Here is a 24,995-nt window from a genome sequence, read left to right as displayed (position 1 = left end):
GATTAAAAGAGGAGTCCTTTGACAAAATAGTCCGGGTGAACACACACACGATCTCTAGCCATATCTGATAGTTTGTGCTGTTTGTTTTTCCCTCTTGCACATCAATTATATGCCGAAGTCTTTCACCTCAGTTAACCCCAGTTTCTTTCTTGTCCACACCAAAAAAAAAAAAAAAAAAAAGAAGCCAAGCTGACTTTCGTTCTAGCATGAACTTTCATTTCTGCAGAGTATCTGCTTTTTCCTTGAAGGCAAGCAGTTTCACAGCTTCTATTAAATGTAACCAGGATAAAAATGAGAAGCAAGGGCAAAAATCTTGAGAGGTATCTTACAACGATGGACTAGAGATCCCCCACTGAAGTTAGCAGGAAGATGGTTCAAATCCTAATAGGACACAAGAGAGAGGCAACAGAGCTCTTGGCTCACAGTGGAAAGATGGCTTAGGAAAATAATTTTAGAGAAAAGGTGCCAAGTTGTTTCATTAGGGAGGAAATACTGAGTCATGTTCAGTTCTCAGAGGTATACACAGCTTGCAGTAACTTCAACACAAGAGTAAATCACTGTCAGAAGGTTTAAGAAAGAAATTCAATATCCTTCTGAGATTTGACCACAGAAAATGAGAGCTTTGAGGCTTCTATGCTATAGGTACCTTAGCCAAAGGTCTTAAGAAGAGAAAGTTCAGGCTATAAACACTGATGATGAGAAGATCAAGGGATCTTTCAGCTGGCTAAACAATCAGTATAGAAGAGTCAAGATCCTTCCTTCTCTGTTCTTTGCGCATTTCTCAAGTATCAACACATCAGCTTCCTCTCTGTTCCCATCTAACTAAAGATGGGCATATTCTTTTTTGAATACAAACAGAATCTTTCTCCACCACAAAATATTTTAAACATCTCATAAAATGACACAGCATTCCTCTTTTTATTTAGGGAGGAGAAGCTAACTGTCTGCTGCAGTTAGCAGGAAATTCCATACGGAATAAAATAAATAAATCAATCAATGGTCTCAGAAGTCTATATTTCAATTACATGGGTTACAAAAAGCTTGGATTTGACAGCTGAATGTGTTCTTCTCTAAGATTTATCTGTGAACTTTTAATTAGAGAAATGAAGTGGAATAAACTACTCAGTGAAAATTAAGATATTTGGAAGGAAAAACTAATTAACTCAGTATGGCACGAGACAAAGGCTGTCTGCTGCTCATAAAAACAACAGAAGCTGCACAGCTCAAAAGTAAAAATGAGGGAGGAAAGCTGCCTCACTGCTCATGGGTCTGGCAGAAGCTGCAAACTTTCTCAGCTAAGACTTAGCAAACGCAGAGAGAGAACTGTTTGAAAGCAGCAGGTAGCTAGGATTTAGCCAGACCCTCATCTAAAATGTATCAAAAAGGGCTAGGAAGGCCTGAGAAACTCTGCTTCTGAGTTACTATGAATCAGTAAAGTGAAACAGTTCCCTCTAAACAACCTAAAAGCCCTTTACTGTACATTTTGGAACACTGGCATTTTTGCGGGGAATAACCTGTACTTGGAAAGCTCAGTGAAAAAGGGTCAGATTAAAGAAAAAAGAAAAATAAAAATAAAAAAGAGAGGTTATACAATAAGACTGTTAAAAGTCCAAGACAACTGACCTTGAAGATTTAAAATCCATGTTAAATATTTTCTGCAGACAGAACATGGCATCACAAGGTCAATTTATACATATGCTAATAAGGCAATCACCAGGTAAATCACAATATTTCTGACTGCAATAGAAGAATTTAAATACGAAATGATACTGGAGAGCTATATCAAAATGATAGGTACTTACATTACAATTGGAAGAGCCATCAAATGTTGAGTAAGAGCCATCAGGCCATTCTGTAGCATCTACAGAGCTCGATTGCCTGTGCTGAGCTTCATACTCCTTCAGCTGAAATTTGAAAAGACAGAGAGAAGCTTTTCCAGTGAGGAGAATCTATCAGGCTGCATTAAAATAGAAAGGGTTCATGTCCTTTCAGTTCCCCCAATTTCCCCCCCCCCCCCCCCCCGCCCTCCCCTCCCCACCATGGTATCATTGTGGAACTGAAAGAATCAGAACTTTTTGCATTGCGTGTCTCACTTGCTCACAATAAATTAACTTGCTTTAGAACCAGTAGTTTTAATGATGACACTTTTTCTTTCTTTAAAGGAAGTGGTCTGTAAATAATAGATTTTGATGAAGTGTCACTGGAAAATATAAATTACACATCCCCATTTCAGAAGCACAGTTTTCAGCAGACAGATTAAATCACAACAGCCTGCCAATTTCCTTCATAGAGAAAATGATCTGCAGCAATCACTAAGAACCATAATTTTAAAACAAAAGACTATCTTTTCTGTTTTCCAATAAAAGGCTTAAGACAAAAAATCAATCTGACTGGAGTCAAATTGTTGAAAGGATCGTCAAGAACTGATATTAATAATGCTGCAGCTAGTAGCTCAGACCACTAGAGGGAAACAGTACCAACACATACATGTACCATACAGACTAGGTACAACTTTTCTCCCCTCAAATTTTCAACAGCAGAGAAGTGAAAGCGTTCCCAATATTACTGCCTGGTAATTAAAAAATTTAGCTTTTCTTTTTTTCATGATATGATTCCCAGCAAAGCAATCTCCTCTTCAGAAGATAACATGACTTTATATTCTAGGATAATATATCTCAAGATTTAGTTTGTCAGTACAGAAATTTACTGGAGTGCCAGCTCATGATCTAAATTGTGTTTTCTGCTCCTCTAATGGAGCCCATACAGAATATCCTGTGTTCTATCACAGTCTTTGCCACAAGGGTACAAAATCAAAAGTGGTGCACAAACTTTAACACTGTTTTGGGTCCTGAACAATTAAATCTCAGCCCTGTTGCTGCACAAATACAATACCTTACAGTTACTTTTCTTGTGGTTTATTAACATTTAGATTTCATAAAGAGACACTTGTGACAGCCACTACACTTATCAAAAGATACATCCATGCTGATTTTAATGTCAAATGCCAAAAACGTCTGAATATGTTTTCTTGAAGGCTATTAAAACACCACCTTTTTTGCTAAGAAACAAGCAGAATAGATTTTAAACATTTTTTTTTAAGTTTTAATTGCTGAAAAATGGAAGCCTTCAATCAAACTGCCTTTCAGCCATTAGCAGCAGGAAAATAAGAAATATATGTATTCTGAAACGAATGAGGCAACCTCAGCAGAACTTGAAGCATTCCTTTTAGTACTAAACAAACCTATGAACATACATGGTAAATAAAGGCTAGTACAGGTGAAATTCCTGTCCCTTACTTTAAACAGTTTTTCTCTGATTAGCACTTTTTATTGCTAATCGAGAGAAGCAAATGCTTTTAGGACTTGATCAATTTACCATGCACGGGACATCTATTTTTGTTTGAGCTAAATTTCACCCTTCCCCATAAACAAAGAAATTGCTATCTAATTTATGTTACCTATGCAGGTTTTCTCCCACTTCTACATTTTCTGAGCAAATGAAAACTCCAATTAATACAGCCTACATCCTCAAACTTGTTTCTCAAGGAAACTGAAGTATATACATAATCATACCCTAGCGAGGGCTTCCTCAATGGTGATCATCTTCTCTTTGACCATCATCATGAGCTGGATCCGTTCTTCATCACTCATCGTGATCTCACTGGCCACGTACCCTACATCCTCTCCTGCAGGAAAAAGCACAGAGATAACAAGCACGTCTAAGAGGTCATGAACAGAGTGGGGTACTGGATTTTAGTGGATGCTCTGAAATATGGTCGCCATATGGCTCTGTCTGGCCAGAAAACAGATGCTCCCCAGAGCAGGCTTATATGATGATTTCAAAGGACTGAACGATTTGAAAGTAATTGAGCAAAACAAGAAAGTACATTAAGGCTAGAAAAGTCTACTTTGACACTGAAAGCAAGAGAACATGACAAGGAGAAGTAAAAAGTGACTGTCATCCACACAGTTATTGACCCTGAAAGACAAGAATCAAAACAGAAGGTGCTAAGAAAAGTCCTGCTCTCAGTCCTGAGGAATACCGTAGTCACTGCCAGAGTGGATGGGAAACCTTTTCAGGAATGGTGTGCTGGGCCCTTGTAGCTCTCTGATGCAGACTGGCCACGTACCCTATCTATCGTATCTATCCATGCTATCTAATCTAATCAGTCACTATGCTGACATATGGTGCTGGATGTATTTGGGCTCTTACCAACAGGACCTCTCCTTTTGGCATTTGCTTGGCATGTCAGCACGGACAACTAGAACACGCCTTGAGAGCAAACAAGGACCCACATTTAACTGAGAGTGTAAATGCACCCCTTTTCAACCTCCTAAGTAGGCTTCTGTCATCTTCCACTATCTGTCTGAACACAGACATAGTGATGTGGAGAAGCATCTGCTTGCAACACAAGGATCTACAAGATACTCGTGTGGAAACAGAAACTTTCTGTGTGAAGAGAAATACTTAAAGCAATGCACAGCTGCATCTTTGGGAGAACTAGAGAAAGACACCTGACCGTTTTAAGTGGCATTGATCCTACTTTGTATGAATCACCAGAGGCACTTTTACTACTCCTTTGTGTAGTGTCTTGTACAATGAGGGGCTGGATTCAAAGCAACCAAATGCCAAAGAAAGGAGAAATGTCTAAGATCAGCATTTCTCTCATCAAGGCAGTATTGGGGGGGGGGGGGGGGAGGGGGGGGCGCGGGGGGGAAAGGCATCTCATTCATTTACAGATATTACTTATATATTAACTGCACCACTTAGTGCATGTGCTATTACAGATAGTCAGGACTGAAGGCATCCCAGCCTCATGTTTGCCTGTCTGTAGTATCACACAATGTGACTCTTCTTTCTGAGCCCTGTCACAATGAACCAAACCTGTCATACTCCCAGATATAACTGCCACACTGTTGAAATAAATTTTTACCCGTTTGTGATGCTGGCTCCTTCTATTTTATATGGATAGGTTGTGTGTCATAAAAAGCGATTTACCTTTTGAAGTCTGCCTCATTAGTCCTTTCTGGTTCTTTCGGAAATTCTGCCAAAAAAACTTATTTTTCTTTTTCCAGTCTGCTTTCCCTAAAAGGAAAGTGGGGAGGGAGGGGGAGAGGAAAGGGGAAAAGAATTTCAGAAAGAAACATTAGTTAGTGAATGCTAGAAAATTTTCAAGGATTAAGTTGTATTTTCTATGTAAAAACAAGAAAAAAATCTATTTTTTTTTTCTTGATGTATTCTGTACTAGATCTATGCTGATGTAGCTACTTCAGGGAAACGCACATTCTGTTATAATTGCCAATGCTATAGAAGACTGAGATAAACCAGTAACTTACATATTTTGAATTATAAACAGAAAATATTTTACATTCATTTTGATATCTGTTGAGCTGTTAACGTCAAGTATGGAAGTGTTTTTGAAGTATTTTCTTGTTTATTCTCTTTAACTGAACCACAATTATGTAGCCTAAGCCACAACTCAGATAACTATTTTTCCAGCATGCTTATCTATACAGAAAAGAAATACTTTCTTTGTATGTACATATATATAAACACACACACACAGACACACACATATGCACAAACACACACATTCTACTACTTGGCATGAGAAATCGTGTAAGACCATCAGCTATATCTGACTCTTTGTATGCCTGTATGCCTGGACCGTGCAAGGCTGGATCTCAAGGTCCATTAATGTCAGATCTGCAGGTGGCTTGATGATCCAGCAGTAAATCATTTGTTCTATAAAAGAAATAGTATCTGGCTCAATGTAGGGCATATAACTTTGTTTCATGAAATAACCAGGGCACATGCTATAAAGTCTATGTCACCTGCAAGAGAACATACTGTGCCTCATCTGGCAGAAATGCTATTGATAACAGCTGCATCGCCCCTCTGCTTTTGAAAAACTCAAAGGAACACAGTTTATACTGTGCCACTGAGTTTCAGCGTGTGACTATAGTATTTCGGATCCTGCCCCAGAAGACCTAGTGCTGGATTTACTGACTCTGAAACACAGCCCAGGTACAGACTGTGTGGAAATGTCCCCAGGAAAACATTAAAAAGAAAAAAAAGAAAAAAAAAAATCCCAGTTTTTCTTTTCCTCTCCAATGAGCAAAATAAAATTTGTTCAGAACTGTATCAGCTCAACTAACGTTAGGATAGCAATATGAACTAATTATAGCAAGTTTAAAACAGAAAACAGAATCCCCAAAAGTTAAAGACAATGGAAAACAAATACATATTTAAGAATACAAAATTATTCAGAAACAAAGGAAAAGACTATGGCATGACATGAACAAAAATCAAACCACTAGTTATTCACTGGTGGTGGTAATTTTCAGAATACAAAAACGAACAGGCTAGCAGTGATCTAACATGCCAACATTGGAAATTCAATACAAGTCAAAAGATGCATATTTATCACATGACAGTGCTGGTTGGGCAGTCTCAGTGATCGCTGAGACACCCAGCATCAAACTTCAAGCTGCTGAAACTCGCCTTCCCCACACACACAAATGCTGCCGGCTTCTGCCAGCATTGTGTTTACTCAGCTCTTTGCATCCCAGCACAAGCAAAACTCAAAACCTGTTTAAGTATTCCATAGGAGTATCTAATAAAATGAAATATACTGACCTACAGAGCCTTCTTCCGAACTTGATTTATGAATGGAGAGCCTAGGACAAAAAAGAGAAATGGACTTATTGATGTAGGCTTCTAGCATTTCATGGGAGCTGTCTGATTACAATAAATTATAGTTTTCAAACAACATATCATGAGCTGTTTTCTCTTCCCCTTTCTTCTCAACACAGCAAGTGGGAAACAAAAACTGAACCCACTGGTCTGGCTACAGTAAGTGAGTTCCCCTCTTACATATGCCTTTTGTGACCAGTGTAGAAAAATACATACCAGCAGAAACCCATGGTTAAGGCAAAGTAGTCTAGGGATCTCTCAAAAAAAAAAAAAAAACAACCCACTTTTTCACGTATTTTTCCCCTTTCCACTTATAAAACAGTAATATGGCTGCCTTAGAAACTGTAGCACTGGGTTGCCGTATTTGTTTAGCTGTACAATGGTTTTCAGCCTATTTGATTTTTATCTGAACATGCTTTACAAATATGCACTCATTAACCTTTCAGAAGCCACTGTGTGGAACAGAGAAGTAGAGATTTAAAGACAAGGTACAGAAAGCTTGTGCAGACACTATGAAGTGGGACCATAGATGACTGGAGACACAGCTTTTTCCCTAGTCCCTCCTGTGTGCTTTCCCACAAATGTGTAACTCCCTTCCTCAAAAGCTAGCAGAAGAGACAGAACATGGCCTTTACAAACAACCCACTAAAACAGTAAGTAAATCTTTTGTTCTTGGTCTTTATATTCATTGAACCAGTTTTCCATAATGGATTCCACCCCAGTGCCAACAGTTCATTGTGGGATCTCTGATGAGACAACATCGCCCCGCTTCATTGCCTTTTTTTTCCTGTCTGTATAAAAGGAAGCTAATAGAAGTTACCAAATCTTGTGCTATTCTTTGAAGCCTTCCTATGGGAATCGCTATTTAACCATGCTGTGCCAAGCCTGTGAAACGACTTCTGCCAGCTTCAATGGCTTTGCTGGAGGCTTCAAGTGCAAAGCATTACTGCAGCGCCTTTGCCGAGCGACTGGCCCCACAACATGACAATGCCCTATTGTGCTGTGGCTGTACTGCAGCCATGCAGAGTGGAAACATGCATACCCCAGCATACCAAGAAGACCTCAAGCTAAATCGTTCTTTGAATGAGACCACATAATACACACATGCCGTACTCCTGTTACGCACAGCGTTTGCACAGGCCCCTTGCGTTTTCTTAGACGCCCAGAAGAGGGCAATGAAGAGTTTTTGATAAATTCAGTAAAGCACTTGAAGGAAAATTTTAGTTCAGTCCAGTTCAAAAGATGTAAGCAATTACTGGCCAACGCTTTGTAAGGATGAAAAGCATGCTCATCAGTTTGCAAAGGCATCACTAAAGGGGAAATGAGACAGTATGAAGTTTCAGTTTGATTTACTAATTCATCTAGACAAGGAGGGTTTGGCACAGTGCTGCTATGAAATGGAACCCCCTTCAACCTCAGACTGATTAGAAATTCAATCCAATATAAACTGCAAACTAATTGAAGCAACCAAATTTCAGATCTGTAGTGCACCAAGTGGAGGGAGACATTTAGTGTTTTCCTTAACCCTGAAGGGGAAAAGTTAATGATATAAGTGGTATGTCACCAAATGCTTAGTTTTTAAGAAGCCTGAATGACAAATGCAGGAGAAAAACACAAACCCCATGCTTTTGGGGTAGAAACTCCACAAAAGCCAAAATCTGAAGACTTTCAACAAGACCAGGACTTCATCCAGACACTCAACAGCAAAACTGTCAGCAAGTATTTTTCTGAATAAAGGTAAATCAGATAAAAATTATGTGGACTTGCACATGGAGACAACCAAGTAAAAAGAAAGCCAAGGTCTGCTGGAACCTACAAAATGAATCCACTACATGTTCTGCACCTCAGCATAGACCTCAATGAATCAGTTATTCTGTTTATCTTTAATGAATTCAGTATCCATTAAATGCACCAAATCACCATCCTGAGAAAATGATGTGTTAATGATCAGAATTCTGTCTCAGTAGTGAAATCAGACTCAAAGCAAAGAAGCAGCCTCTTGTGTTCTTTAGCCTGTAAACCCATTTTAATCCTTTTCTCCTCTCACACAGTTGCCAACAATACAAGTAAGTAGCAGGTGTAGCAGCAATGTTTGTGATGTGGACATCTGTTCACTGGGAATTAGCCTGAGGCCACCAACTCATCGCACACTGGACTCCAAAGAAGGGGAAGAGCAGTAGGAGCAAACTTCTGACAAGCCTGAGCTAAAGCGGGTGAGAAGAAAAGGATCCACAGCAAGCACACCACCTTCTCATTTATAACTGATTTAAGAACTATGCTGAATTTCATCAGAGTATGCAAATTTCAATTATCATTTCATGCATTCCCTGAAGAGGAAATCTTCCATGCCTGGGATGACCTTGAAAATGCTAACAGCTGGTCTGAAGAGATGGAAATGCCAACAAAACTTACCACATACAGCCTGATATGGCACTTGCTTTTTAGTTCCACCAAACAACTCTGATGCTTAAAAATCCTCAGTGAAATCAATCAAGCATTTACTTCCTAGATGACTAGTGAAAAATTCCAGAGTACCTGAGTTGCTGTATGTTTGATTTGCCAATTACACTCCCTTACTCTGTTAAATCTGCAGCTCCTCTGTGAACGTGTACTGAAAGTGATTTGTGTTCTTCCATTCATAGACTGATAACTTGCACTGAAAGTTAATGATGCAGTGACACTTGGCAGAAATTTCAGCACTGCGTGTCTGAAAGGGAGCCAAATGCCATTATTCCACCATGGAGGCCTTCATTTTTGTTGTAGTCTGATGTACAACTTCATTAGCAAGCTTTCACATGAAATGTACTCTGTCACAGCATATAGCGGAAGAAATGTATAGGTATATGTTCAGACAAGAAGGAAGATTTATGGCCAGAGGGAAGGAGTACTTTCTTATCAAACCATAATCTCTGCAAGCGTGCTGCAGAATGGGTCAAAACTTTAATCCATTAATCTCACAAATTCAAACCCATCTCTACGCTGATACTTTGGGCTTCTTGGAGACAAACTGCTGAAATAAACAAGGGGGGCGGGCGCAAAGTGTAATAGATAGTCTAAAAACAGAGCTACTTTTGGGAGTAAGCAAATATTACTGCCTTAGAGAGATGATGGGTTTCAGTGGGGTTTAGTAAATTACATCAGACCACTCAGTGATCAGTAACACAAAATTTAGTAGCAACAGCCAGAGTGGAGACCAGGAAACCCGCTGCCTAGAAAGACAGGCTTAACGAAAATGAGTGTACATTCAACACTAAAATGTGCAAGTACACGAATGGGACTCACACAAAAGTCAGTCTTTCAAACATCGGAGTTTACAAATGACAGAGCGTCTGGGGATACACCAAGTGAAAAAGGATGACTGAGATATAACCAACACGTTAATCCTAAAAGGCGCAAGGATGGGAAATTCCAACGGCAGTACAAAGCATGAATACATATGGGAATAGCTGTACAACTATCATTACTCAGGCTCAAGAAAGATGAATTAAAACCTGAAGCAGTAAAGAGAAAAACTGTTACACTAGTCAGGGAACCAGGCAGCTTATCTTATGAGAGAAAGCTAGAAAAGTTGTGCCTGTTCAGTCTGTCCAAATTGAAAGCTGCAAAATTACTGCCTATTACTAAATCAGGCACAGGAACAAGTAGACTTTTTTTGTAAAAAAAAAAAAAAAAAAAAAAAAAAAAAGGAAAAGGATTTAGTATTTTCTAACCATTTGGACAAACTTCCAACAGCAGGTAGAGAAAGGGAGGGCAGCTTTACAAACCAACTGCTTTTAAGGGGGTTATTGAAAGATAGAGACCAGACCAGAAGTCTTTGACAAGAAAGACCTGGACATGACGACTGCCTCTGGAGAGCACTTCTGTCCTTCCTTTTGCAGCCTGTGGGTTTGTATGAACAATGGCAAAGCCAGGCATCCAAAACAGTCTTTGATTCTATCTTTCTGTAAAAGTTTTACAGTGGGGATGACCTTGCGATACACTTAAGCAATCCCTTCCATTTATATATTAACCCTTGAATCCTGGAGATGGGCTCTAAAACATGGAGTGCAAAGAAGAACCAGTGCACACATTTGTATCACAAGCCAATTGTGAGCATATCCTATTGGTAAGACATGTTTTAACTAGGCTGCATTGAACTATTAGGCTACAGCTTTCCCCATTAACTCTGGACTGATTCTGATCTCAGACAGAAAACACTGGGGCTTATCTCATATACAGAGCAGTTCAGTTTACAAGGGGCACAGTTATATGTGCCCCGAGATGTGAATGTGCTGGTACACCCCTGAACTGGGAAAGGAAACAAATGACACCATGTGCTGCTTTCATGAATGTGCCTGTTGATTTTTGAAAGCTCATTATTCTCCAAACAGAACAAACATGGAAACTGAAAATTATGGGATTTCTGATGGGTTTTTGTTTCAACACTAAGTATTTTAAATGCAGATGTGCTTTAACACATGGCCACATCTCATTTATGGACCATAAAATCCACAGGTGCATAGCACCATCTGATAATGAAACCACAACTATTATGATCTTCAACAAACTGATAGTGGCCCTCTTATGCCTTCCCAATCACTATTTATAGCCCATTGAGGAAAATGCTTGGGATGGGATTTTCAATCTACAAATATTATGCACATTCATAGTGGTGAATAAACTGATGCAAAAGTCCATGCTGGCTCTGCTGCAAAGCCATTTGGTTATCCATGTGCATTAGAAATGGCCCAGTCACATAATTAGTATGAAAAACTGACAGACTCGTAACTGCTCCTGATTGAACACAAGATAATTTATCTAACTGGAGCTGGCACAGAGAAGAAACAGGCCTTTGGTATTTTTATCAAATTTGCATGAACCTGAAGAGAAAGCAAGCCTCCAAGGCTCTGACCTTGCTGGCACCAGTGTGAGAAAGGGATGGAAAGTAAAGATGCTTCATTCAATTATCTTCTCATTAGGTTTCCATAGCAATGGCTCTTTAACCAGGTCAAAACTTTCTCGGTGGAAACAAACACTGAGCTGCTTGTGGGCCATGCGTGCACACATGTATTTTCTACCACCACCAGAACGGCCACCATGTCAGTCCCACAGGCTTGGCTGGGTGACTGGTAGCAGGCAGATGGGGCTGCACCACGTATTTAGTAACTGACTGGTTGGTCCCAGCCAGGAGGCAGATAATTGCCAGCTGAAAACTCTTCAACAGCAAAGAGCAGGGCCCAACATACTGCACGCAATGCACCCCTGCTCTGCATGCATTGCTCACTACATGCTGTGTCGACTAGCTGCGACAAGTTGGACTTTCTCGTGAAAGGCGCCCTTCATGCTTTCTTGTACAAAATTACCAGGCTTGGAATCTTCTTCCAGCTGCTCAAAGGCACACTGGTTTCCCTTCTCACGTGTCCAGGCAGCGTTTGGCTGTCCTCTCACTCCCATTGTGTGGGTTATTGTGGGAGTTTCCTGCCCTACTTCTCTTGAGAAGGCTGTTTAAAGGCAGCATGAATAATTTGGCTTTGACTAAACCAGGCCTCAAACAAGTGAAAACACGGCTGTACACATTCACTGATACTTCTTGATTCCTGCAAGCACAGGGTAAAAAAAAAGTATCTTAAACACAGACAATCTCAAGAGCAAGGTCTTATTTTTCTTCCAATATTCCCTTCCATTTTCAACTACTCAAAGGAAACAATTTATTCGATTAGTAAGTGCAGACTTTAGCATCCTCAGTTTGGGGGATCTGTTTGTTTTCTGCTTTCTTGTTCTCATTTTCTGCCCCCTCTCTGCCTAACGTCCTCTGTCAGCCCCACACTCCTATTTCTTTGCAGATGAGCTTACAAATACCTGCCAAAGTTAATTTGGACACCTTGAGAAGTTGCCACAATCAAACATGATAGAATTTAAGCACCCCATCTGTGACCTGGAGGGATGATTTAATAACCTCCTGCATTTAAACCTGGACCTGCAGTTTGGATGCTGCAGGGAAAGAGGATTAGCAAATCTAGTGTTAAAATTATGGCAAACACCAGTAGATCAGTGTACCAAAGGGGGCAGAATTGAGGCTTGCATAAAAACTTTGGCAAAACGAAACCTGTTTTTAAAGAGACTGCTGCTTCCACTGAAAATCACTGTGGAAGATCAGAACACTGAACTGCAGGGACTCTTATAGCCTTAGGGTGATGTGGAGTTCAAGTTTATACCACAGGACAGTGACTGACTATACTACAGCACATCCGTTGCAGAAAATCCTTAAAAACAGATTCAGTCAACAGTCCCTCCTGCAGAGACAACAGCGTGCAGATAGCAGCCACTCGTATTCTGGCCTCACTGGTTGCCTGCTAACAACCTCAGAGAAAACTGTAATGCCTAAGCAGCCTACAACTCCTCTGATATTCCCAACAAGCCATCAGAGATCTGCCAAAGTGCACGAACTCAGCACGTGAGGGGCTCAGTTTAAGATGTAGGTCCTGCACGCACAGAGAGGATGACAGAGACATTCACTTGTGGGAGCAGCTGAATCAGGGAGCTGAGGACACAGCTGCCAGAGGCACAGCAGCTTCCCCATGCCAGGGGAATGCAAAGCCCCTGAGCAATGCTGCCCTGTGCTGCCAGCACCCCACACGTGCGTGCTCTTCAGCAACTTCCGCTTGACAAGTCTGTTTCTGCTCGGCTCCCTGCTCTGGCAGACTCTGGGATTTAGGTCCTGAGGATCACAAGGTTGAGAACGCTTAAACTGTGCTGTGCCGCAGGCTGAGGAGAACAGCCGGATGAATTGTGGCACTTAATATGAAATATGACCGTTTACTTGGTCAGGAGCATGCTTGAGCGGAACAGAGCAAGAAACAGCAGGTAATTCACACAGGAGGTGTCAATTCGTAATACCCACTTCCACATGAAGGTGGTGGGAATGCCTGCGAAACACCAGACACAGCCACAGTCATGTTACCTCATGAGGTTTGTTTTGTCCTTCCTTTCTCTAGCGGCTGCAAAGAAAAATGTATATACAGGGGTGACACTAACCCATCCTATCTGCATGCAGTGCTCTTGGGTCTCACCCACTTCCACCTCTTTCCAGGCAGTTCTCTGATACACCACAGTTGAAACTTGCCCAGAGACTGCTGGAGCAAACAGTGACAGCAAAGAGATCTATTTCCCAAGAGGGAAATCACACAACTTCCCCTCTGCAACATCCCCAGTTCTAAAAACAGGATGAGAGTCAGGATGCAGAAGCATAAGTTCAGGGGACTGGGTTTAACCTGGATTTCCTGGCAAACATGCAAAGCTCATCAGTCTATCATGTAGACTTGAATGGTCAAAAATGGGAACAGGCTAAAAGCTGGATTACATTGTTTTAAATGCTCTATTTACAATTATGAGAAAACCCTCTCAGTCTGCTGCCTGAGTAAACATCCTTGGGGTGTTGCCATCTCTTGGAAATAATAGGGATTGTATATACAATATATCCCAGGATCAACATGGTATGGGCCTAAAGAAGCCATACTAACTCCTAAGAACACATTTCCTGTGTATTTGTTACACTAATAATTCTTTCAGCAAATTAGAAGTCAGTGTGTCTATATAGGAACACCTGCAGTTCTGAGGAGATTTTTATTTAAAATAAATACTATCAGTGTTAAAGATGCTATTGCCACTTCAGTGAAGGCACACCAAGAATCTGCAAAGTCACACTCGCACCACAACTGACAGCAAGACTGCAGTTTAAATGATAGGAATCTTGAAAAGGGCAGAGGGAAATGAAATGTATTATTTAGAGAAGAAAGCTACAAACGTCTCATTCCATGCTTTGTGTTATTGGCTAAATATTATGTGATTCCGAAGCCTGACCAACTGTTTCAGTTTACAGAAACAACTCCAGTATGGCAAAAAAAAAAAAAAAAACAAAAAAAAAACAACAAAAAAACCCTCACAGCAATTGTGAGGCAAAGCTTGAACAAACATGACTTTGTTTTCTGTTGTTTACGAATAGTTTTTCTGGCCACATCAGTACCCTTGCTGTTATTCACATAAATCTTAGAGGCCTCTGCTACAGGGAAGATTTCTCTCTCTTTGTCAGAGTCAATTGAATGAAAACCATCTTTGGTAGTGCGTTTACAATGCATAGAGCAGGTTCACATCTGCAGTATTTTGTAGCTTCATCTAAATTAACAGGAACAGTGTTGTCAGCAATAGAGGAAGGTAGTATTGCTCCAAATGTTCTTTGGGGGAACAATGACTTGGAGTGACAAGCAACTCTTCCCTCCAGGCTTGTTTAACCCCTTTTGCCTCCTTCCAGGCACTACAGCTGCTCTTCTGTGTTAGACTGTATCACCCACTAGGCAGATACTTGTTGAGCAACTTGTTGGACTGAGGGCAGCAACTAACTTCACCCTGGCTTTGAACAGACTGGGCAGAAGGGTTAGCTAGTAAGACGCAGGGCAAGACTGAACATACACTGCTTGTCCACACAAACAGGGTTTTTTCCTACCACAGAGCACCAAGGCTAATCTGTTTTCAGTGCGGTGTACAGTGGAGGCTGTCAGGCTCTCTCTTTAGTTGGGCACCACAGAAAAGGAAAAATCAAAGCAGGTTAAAACAAACATAGCTTCTTCCAGACTCCCTCAAAGGCTCTTTGTGCCTGGAATCTCTCAATCTGGCAAAATTAAACAACTATCCAGGTGTGTTATTTTAAAACTTTAGACCTTGGTAATGTTAAGCTGCAGGGTGTGCAGGCAGCCACACTGGTCAAGGGAGCTATCAAGAGCAACCACGTTCCAGCCTGCCACTTGCCCTCTCCTTCCTATCCCAACACGGGTTTTAGTTTGAGACTGCTTTTACTTTCTGAAGCAACTCACTCAGAACATCAGGCCAGAAACAGCTCGCTTCACCTTACCATGAGAAAATGTACTTTCAATATGCAGACATACAAGTTTTCTTGGGCAAGCTCTTACTCGGGTTTTGGAAGAGTACTCACAACAACAGATTTTTCAGCTCCTGAAAACTTGGATGGCTATTTTGAGATAAATCTCTCCTTTTGCCCCTGATCTCTTTGTGAATATCAGAAACTAATGAACATCTGCACTCAGTTTCAGGTTTGGCAACCTGGAGTCTTCTCATAACAAAAGAAGTTTTGTAAAAGGTTTACCCTGGATCTTTCATGCAGCATGAGAGGGCCGCAGAAGCAGCAAAGGGACAAGCTTTCCTGTCTCGTAGCATGCCCACACAGTATATTCAGACTAAAGCCATAAACTAAACACTGAAACCCCCTAGGGCCAACACACTGCCCTCCCCTGAAAACCATTAAATTCAACATGTTAGTAGCAAGTACAGATGGATCGGATATACTTAATGTGGTCATTTTGTACAGATCAATTTTATAAACTGCCTTCCTGGAAGAGGCATTCCCTGACAAGTTGGCTCTTCAAGCTACAGGGATGACACCAGCATTGACATGCAGTCTGCCACTAATAAGCACAGGCCTGTAAAATTTCAGTTTTGATTAATCTGTATGGTATTGAGTAGATATCACCAATTATTTTCAACACCTTGCCCCTTGTTTCCTATGGCACAAATATTTTATACAACCTGCCCTGCACCAGTTTCACATATATGACCAGGCTCATCACGTACACCCTTCAACTGACAAATCCTCAAACAGGACACTTCAATTCTGGAAAGGTTCAAAAATCACAGGTCCTTTCCGGCTGAAGTTAAGATAACAAGGTTGATTTCCTTTTGGTGAGGTAAATGGGCTCTCTCAGAGCAGAGTTGCTCAGAATATGTTTTTGTAAGACAGTGTCTTCTCACTCAGTTATTTATGGTACAACACCTACACAGACACACAATTTAAGAAGCTGGCTAGAACCTGCAAGAGGAGTTTATTCCCAGTTGTGCGCTGTCCTACTGCTAGATCTTTATCGCATTATTACCTGAGGAGGGATGATGACATTTACCCATGGGGAAGTGCTTTGAGACTGAGAGAAAAGTATTATGATTATAGGATAACCTTAGAGGCTTACTCCCCAGAATACAGTTCTTATAATGTTCCCCATCCACTTGGCACTTCTGATCTCATTAGAATTTTATATAGGGAGTTATCCTTGTTTCAATATCTGAAGCACTGCTTTTAAACTCTAAGCCTTCTAGGCTTTCAATGTTAACAGCATGTAACATGGGTCCCGTGATGGCACCCAAGGTAAAATCCACCTTATCTGTCCTCAGATGTTTTGAAAATGAGCATCTACCTCAAGCAAACCATCACTGTTTTCTCTGAGTAATGAAGGAACCTCTGAAAGATAATTTAATGCCTTCCAAAATCTTCAGCATGAACCAGCTTTCAGACAATGCCAAAGGAAGCCCTTAAGCAGCCATTCCTTACCATACAATTGACTCCTACATGGCTGGCACTCAGGCGAGTCCCATATTTGAGTGCCCATATTGAGGAAGCACCCACCACAGTTACATCTGGGACTGACACTCCTATTTAACTAGCAACAGCAAGGGCAGCAATTTCTTACCGCCTTTTACCTATTGCCATCCAGTGTTGAATCACTAGAAGATATGAAAATGTGGGACTATAAAACCTTACAAAAACATGTCACATCATGACTGAATTCCACATACTCCCTCTGAACCAGCCCAGCTGGCACTACCCCATGAAGTGCAGACAATTGGAAATGCAGTGTCAGTTGTCTTCATGCACTGCTGCACGTTGCCCTTAGCAGTAGGGATCCGAGATCCTGGGATCAAAGGAAGGAGGCGCAGAAACCGAGCACACACATTGCAGCAGGAGGTGACGGTAAACAGAAACCCTCTTAGTCCTCACAGAGAGGTTTTTATGAAGGACTACTAAAATTAAAGCTCCTTTTAACTTGGTTTTAAATACTTCATTCCCCTGGCACCTTCTTCAAAAGCACAGCTACAAGCCCAGGAGTGCACAGGAAAAGGAAAGTGATTTAAGTTTGTAACTCTTCCTTCCCCTCGCCTATCTTTTTTTGGCTCCATTCAGGTCTAGTCACAGAAATAAGTTTTTAAGCAGGCTTAATTTGCGGAGAATAAGAGATCAGGAATGTTGCTCAAAAATTACTACCAGTCATCTTGGTGAATGCACATCCCAAGCACTCAGAGAGGACAGAAAAGATCTAAACCCTTGATCTAAACCCCCGATCTAAACCCCCAAAACAACAAAAGGCCAAAAAGAGAATGAGATAAGGAACAGGTTCCAAAACAGGTTTCATTAATAGCTACCTGATCTGAAATCTTGAAACACCAGTACAATCTAAAAGGAGTTTAACTGAGGGAGAAAGAAAATGTATCAAATTTCCCCTCCCCTTCTGGGACTTCACTTACTTTCTTTCAGTGTCAGGTGTTGATGCCGTACTGCTGAGACCAAGTGACTCCTGCAAGATAAGGCACACAGCAGTGAGAGCAGACACAAGAGCAGCCTTTATCCATTTCATGCAGAATACCAAAATGAAGAACAAACAAACAAAAATGGATTATCAAAATCAAAGTGTGTACCTCAATCTGGGATCGCAGCTGTAAAGATGTGGGACTGGCATCAGGTTTCTCCTAAAACAGAACAAATGTCAGGTTAATGAAATATCCAAATGTTAAAGAGAAGAAATCTGCAGGGGAGAAAAGGGTATAAGAAACAGGGTAACAGAACCTAGGACTACTTCTAACATTCAAATGGGTAACATTGAACTCTCCAAAAGGAAATCCTTTCAGGATAAATTTTGAAGTACTCCAGTAAAACAGCTAATTCCATCCGTATCGCTGCAGAATATAGAATAAGGTAAAACTGCCAGACAAAAATTATTCAAGACAAAATAGAAAGAGGAATGTGTTATTTTCACCAGGTCATCACAAAATTTGTCAGATAACATCAAGTGCAATTTCCCACAATTTACCTTCAGGAAGAACATACAGGGAAAATCTGACATAAAAAGGGTATTCTCTGAGCTAAGAATACTGAGAGGATTCAGACACATGTCAGCAAGGCCAGTTTCTCCACAGAAATTTGTCAACAGGATAGAGTTTAAATCATCTTCCTTCAAACATCTAGGACATAACCATCTACTCCAGGATTTGGTTATCCAGGTTCCCTTTGCACTCAATGTAGAGAGACAGGAACTCTTACAGAACAACTCACCTGATGGGTTTCAGCTGCCTCAAGTTAGATGAGGCAAGTCTCACTGGTGGTATCTAATTTAAGACTGCAAGCCAGCTGCTTAAAAGGCACATACTACTAACAAGTCCAGCTGAAGCCAATGGGAAAACTCCAATTTGAATGGAGGAAGAAATCATAGTTGTCAGTACACTTTGCTGGTTGATCTGTATGTGAAACCACACAGGAACCTACTTACGGCTATTTTATTCTCAGCCAGTCCTACCTCTAGTGAAGTTACTGCAAGTGAGTACTGTAACCAGAAAGCCATCGTAGCTGAGAAAGCAACCACAGTACCATACACACTTTAAAACGGAAGAAAAAAAGGACATGAATTTATTCCTCAGTACTGGAGGTCTTTTGGTTCATGCATTCCTCAGCCTACATATAAATCTCTTATCTCTGTGAAATTGTACTTCCTATGCCCTTTGTTTACGAAAAGGGTGACAAATGTTCTTAAGATTTAATAAAAGAAAATTAGACATGATTTTCTGGAAATGAAGCCTTTTAATACTAAACAGGAAATTAGCACTGACTGCTATGAAGCAGTTTTGGATTAGCCCGCCCTGAATGTCTTCAAGACTTAGAGTAGAGAGGAACCTACCCTGTCATCACCAGACTGACTCAGCTTGCATTGCTGGCCACAGCAGCCAGGAGGACACAGGACAACTCACAGCCACGCGTTTGCTAGTATATGAGGTTGACACGGGGTCACTGCCCTACTGAGGGATTTTGCCTGACCATGCATTGTCTGTGTATCTGCTTTTGCTGATTTTCTAGCACAAAAAGGGAAATTAAGTCCTTGAGTGGAAGCCAGCATGAAAAGCTGACCGCATTCAATTACTGACAAATCCAAGAGCACTCCTCTAAGTCAAGCAGAAGCTGGACCAAGCCCAGTGAAATTCCACAGATGCTCACAGATCAGTTCTACTGTAGCTTCTGAAATGATTAAACAAAGCTACATCTGAAAGATAGCCAGAGCACTGAAGGTCTTTTAGAGTTTGCTTTATTTTGAAGGCAATCACGCTTCCTAGAGACCTCCACCAGACACGTTTTCAGCCTCTGCAGTGCTTCTGGAGAAGGTAAAGGGTAGCCCCTGTGCAGAGATAGCACATGTATGTAGTGTGCAATGGAAACTGCCTACAAATCACTAGGTATGGGTCACGGGTCAGGATAAAGACATAAAAGAAAGACCTATACCTGTGGCAACCACCTCAGCAAGTGTTTGAAGGAATTAACCAGCTCAGTGAGTTTCTAGTGGTACAGATTGGTAAAAGTTCCATTTTGAGTCTCAAACCACAACCTCTGAACCACCCCATTAACCGTTTCAGTGAAGAGCGAAGCCTTTCCACTCCATTACTCCTGCACATTCAAGCCACAGCTGACACATGCTAAATGATAACATCCTGCTGCAGCAGCAGCAGCAAAATTCTGGATCAAGAAAATGAGCTATGTGGGAAAAACGGTTTAAAAAAAATGGCATTTCAAGCAATAAATGCTTCTACACATGAAATAATGGTGAAAGTGTCGCAGTGCCTCAGACAGCAGTGCAGATGTAGGTAAACACTTTGCTTAACTACTGATGAAAAGCAGCTTCAGAGAGAACACACTGCTACAGCACTCCTATGTCTGCTTTTAGTATTATTACATAGGAAGGAAAAGTCATGCCTCTCAGCTTGTTGCAAACACTAAAATCTATCAAACGTAACATGTCACGGGAGAAGTGTTTGACACTCTCCCCTCTGCCAAGAGTAAAAACAGGAGTGTTTTTTTGTCCATCTCAAATACACTGCATTCAACACTAAGGCTGGAAACCACAGGGGCTGAAAAACACTCCACAGTTATTTTGAAAAACATAATTCATTAGCAATTACAAAGAAACTGCAGCTTTTGTAAAGCCCTGTAACACTGAAAAGTGAGGCAGTGATAACTCATAAATCCAATTGTAACAATCAGAGGCTGAATCCAGCGAAATTACAGCACAAAGACAAAAACCAACAGCAATGGGCTTCGGAGAAAGAAAAGTCGATACAGAAACACAGTGTTCTGCAGTGGGGAAATCAAATACCTTCTGATCAATTTTCCAAACAAGACGAAGCAGGCCCAAAACTACAGTAGTTGTTTCTGAGCTAAAACCATATTAATATAAAGGTGTATATATGCGACTGGGACACAGCAGGTCTCTGATTGACGTATTTTACACCCATTACCCAAACGGTAAAATAGTAAAGCACTGTGCTGGCATAACTGCATCTATACTGGAGCTCTTGCTGGTAGAAACAGGATGAGCAAGACCTGCTATCTTTGCCTAAATCTCTTCAGGTCCGTCAGCATTGACTTTTATTGTACATGTAAGGCCAAAAAGAACTTTTGTGATGAGAAACAATGATGCATTTCTAGGGAGGACTTTAAAATAGCTGGGGTGTTTGTGGCATCAGGAAGAGCTGTAAAGTTTCAGAGGGATGAAAAAACCCCAAACAAACCACATGAAGAATAGTTAAATATTAAGGCAGAGAGGGCTCAGGACGCGATATGGGTGAGGGAGGTGTGACGCAAAGCCCAGTTGGCCACTGCCCAAAGCAAGGGGCCCAGGGAAGACTGACCACTTCCCTCAGGGAGAGGGTTTCGGCCTGTGGGAAAATGACACGAGGAAGGAAGAAAATAAAGGAATAAACAAACAAACAGTAGTTTGTTACAGTGTTCTTTTGAGTAGGAACAGTCTGGTCAGCCAAGTACAGATTCCTGCCCAGCTGCTGGTGCTCTGGCAAGGAAGGTGACGGCAGCCTGTGGGCATCTCGGCCTCAGTCCCCACTTGAACCCATATCCTTAATTACTTAGGAAGTCAGCACCTCTCTGAACAACATATCCCCCTACCACCACCCCGTACCTTGCTTCCCTGGAACTGCAGGGACAGGAATGCAGATGGTTTTGAGGTGAAACACGACTGACAAGACAAAAATAACCACAAGCAGCTCCTCGCCTTGAAAGCCATGGCAGAATATGTCAAACTTCTTACTGAATATTGATGAACCTGTTCTGGTTTTATGTGCTCTTCAAATTCAGGATACACATTCCTCAGGATTAGTGATGTTCTCCACTTCCTTCTTTTCAGCTCTCACTAGCTTTTAATTTACATGCACACAGAGCTGTACTATGTTTGTATTAAGCTTATTTGCCTTTTTCTCAATTTGTCTTTAATACTTTCAAGAACAACAAAAGATGTATTTTCTTTTTGAAGAGTGGCAAGAAAGGAGAAAGGGAACTCAGAGTAAGACCAATGCCTTCAGGAAACTTTTAAAGCCATGATATAAATCCTTTCAGCCATACCATGGAAAGACACTAACCCAAGTCCACTCTATGTCATATTTGTACTGATACTGGTTTTGTGCACCTACATACAGACATCTGTGCCTCCAGCATGTGAAATTTCAAAAGATCTATACTGCAAATGAATGGAAGCATTCACACTGAATCAATCAATACACTCAAGACTCACGTATTCTTGTGAAATGGGTTTTTACTCTAATACCAATGAACTTCTGCAATTATACTCCCTTTCACATCATCAATTATTGTGGTAGCAAACATTTAAAAACTCTGTTGTTTTTGCTTATGTTGCACCAAACAATAAGTTACCAATGAATTATTCAGAAGATTTATAGTGGAAAATACAAACTACTTTGATTTACAAAGGCCTTAAAAACCCTGGTGAAATTCAGGAGTAGGTAAACCAGAAGAAAGTACTACTTATTAAGGAAATCACGAACTTGTCTTTTTTTTTTTTACTATTACCACAGATGCATGGAGTATCAGCAACGAAGTCCCAATGAATTTCAGGGAGAAACAAACAAACAAAACTTTGCATTAATTTAATTCCGGGAAAGCAGTGACTTGTTTTACTTTGCTGAAAAGCAGATAGAAGCAAAAGTCACTGAAATTATCCCATATGAAACAAAGCATATTTTAGTTTAAAACTTTCCTCATTATTTTTTTTTCTAATGTATGTCAAACTGGCAATATGCAGTGCATTTTGTGTCAGAAACTTCCATCATTACAGTCACTGTAATGTGAAATTGGCTATGGCAGTGAAATTAGACAGTTCTATTTCTTTTACTTGACACACCTCACATTACAGAGACTCAAAACAAAACTCAAGTATATATATAAAAGAGATCCAACTCTTTATGTTGGCTCCTTTAGCTGTGGCAAGCAAAACCAAACTCAACAGCACTGTGGGCAGATTTAAGACTTTCTCCCACCCAGCACAGAATTTATGAAAGTTTTAGCATTACTGCTCAGGAAATGGATTATTTTTTTTATTTTGGGTGGTTTTTTTTTTTTTAAGAAGTGAAAGAATTCTGTACAGAAACAGAAAAAATTGCAATAGAACATGTAACAGAGAGTTTAACTGAGCCACATTACCACACATCCCTGGCAAGCAGTCTTATCATGAGGCTGTGCCCACGTGCAGTTACTGGTTTTCTCATCTTTCCATCAAGAAATTTAAAGTTTCCTGCTGCATCCTTTCATGAAAAAAGAATTATGTCAAAGCTTTAAACATTTGGCAAAATAGATTCTTGCTTTCCAACTGGCAGTAAAAGTGTACATCTTTTTTCCTCTTTCAGAGGTTAAAAACATCAACAGCTGCAAAATCAAAAATGCAGACACCCTGAACTCAGGTCTTCATTAGCAGAAAGCCTTGCAGCCCAGATTTCAATCCATGCATTCTCAGTGTTTAAGACTCAATAGGCCTTTCCGGCCGATTTGCACTTCCAGTTCATGCTTTTAATCCCCCTTCGTGACTCCTATATTCATTATTTCATGGGAAGACCCCAGTCAGAAAGGTGTAACAACATTATATATGCTGTGTGTTTCATACACACTTACGAACAGGGAGGGCTGGTGCGGTCTGACCCCCATTTCAGCTGCTTTGACAGTGGAAACAGAAGAAATATAGATGAGAAAAGGTTCGGAACAAAACTTGTATCAGGCAAACTTCTGCCAGCATATGGGGAATCGACTCTTTGCTAACATCTCTTTTATTACAGTAAACACATTCTGAAGAAGCAGTTTCTTTCAGGTTCCTTTTAAAGAAGGCTCACTTAAAGCAGGAAAGAAACTGGTCATATGAGGAAAAGTTGTACTTTTTTTTTTTTTTTAATCTGACTTTTCTAACGATTTAGAAAGCAGAATTGACATTTAACTTGAAATCAAACTGGTTTTGTGTACTATGTAGGTATGTGAACCTTAACACCTGAAAATTAAGATAAATAATATGAATTCATTCCCTAGAGCTAGGCCTGAACTGCTTGCTCCCAACTTGCATAAACACACTCCAGGAATGTGAGGGGGTGACGGAAGAGAGGCAAAGGTAGACAGTTGGATGCTAACTTCAAAGTCTCCTAGAAAGTGAGGGAGAAATTAATTTCTTGAATTAATTGTTTTCAGTTCTTGAAAGAGAACTGAAAACAAAGTAACCATATTAATGCAAAAAAGGATTAGCCCACAAATTGCTACTCTGTGTTTATACATCCTCCCTACTATAAAAACTGCCTTTGATAAAGAGAATTTAAAATTAGCCATTTTCTCTTTACCTTTGAAACTGAAGCCTATACTTGATAAATGTTTAGGGCCAGATCCTTACTTAAGATTTCATCACAGGCCATCACATGATGATTATCATCAAATGGAATTTCAAATTAACTCTGAAGCACCGTACTGTATTTTTTAGGCCCAAATACAATGTGGAAAATTGTTCCCATCACAGGAAGAAGTTATTACTGAAGGCCATTACACCATTTGGCACAATTCTGTGTATCTATAAAGAAGATACACAATATTCTTGTTTGGCGATATTAAGACGTAATTATTGTCTTCTACACATTCATTACAGAAATCTGGATCTACACAAGTAATGATAGAAATATTCTTAATTTTCTATTTACATTTAAGTAAATGGACTAGAAACTTTTATGCCATATAGGAAGTAGTTAACAGTAACGACCCAAGTGGTGGTGCAGCAAATGGAAGCTATGCTCTCTGGGATTACTGCTGCAGCAAATTTTGCTTTGAAGGGTAATGGTGTGACAGTGACATCAGACAGCTCCAATACTAATCAGCACAACTGCTGCTAAGGGGT

The 24,995-nt window shown here is 40.5% G+C and overlaps 1 protein-coding gene across 7 annotated transcripts in view; it reads right to left on the bottom strand.

Moving 5' to 3' along the window:
* The window catches only part of SASH1 (SAM and SH3 domain containing 1), a 567,989-nt gene that overhangs the window by 45,426 nt on the left and 497,568 nt on the right, over positions 1–24,995 (bottom strand). For 5 of the 7 annotated variants that reach the window (XM_065680527.1, XM_065680526.1, XM_065680529.1 and 2 more), the window contains 6 exons: positions 18,208–18,258; positions 18,037–18,086; positions 6,640–6,680; positions 4,999–5,085; positions 3,573–3,685; positions 1,803–1,904 (listed from right to left, as the gene is read on the bottom strand). In XM_065680527.1, the coding sequence (XP_065536599.1) occupies positions 1,803–1,904; positions 3,573–3,685; positions 4,999–5,085; positions 6,640–6,680; positions 18,037–18,086; positions 18,208–18,258 (444 nt within the window). Of the gene's footprint in view, positions 1–1,802; positions 1,905–3,572; positions 3,686–4,998; positions 5,086–6,639; positions 6,681–18,036; positions 18,087–18,207; positions 18,259–18,599; positions 18,628–24,995 lie in introns of those variants that run through there. The other 2 variants (XM_065680532.1, XM_065680530.1) reach the window with 2 other exon arrangements.

Source organism: Lathamus discolor, chromosome 5, assembly GCF_037157495.1.
Source record: "Lathamus discolor isolate bLatDis1 chromosome 5, bLatDis1.hap1, whole genome shotgun sequence".
NCBI classification, from domain to species: domain Eukaryota; kingdom Metazoa; phylum Chordata; class Aves; order Psittaciformes; family Psittacidae; genus Lathamus; species Lathamus discolor.
The sequence above is the reverse complement of the archived record's forward strand: the minus strand, read 5'-3'. Positions and strand labels throughout refer to the sequence as shown.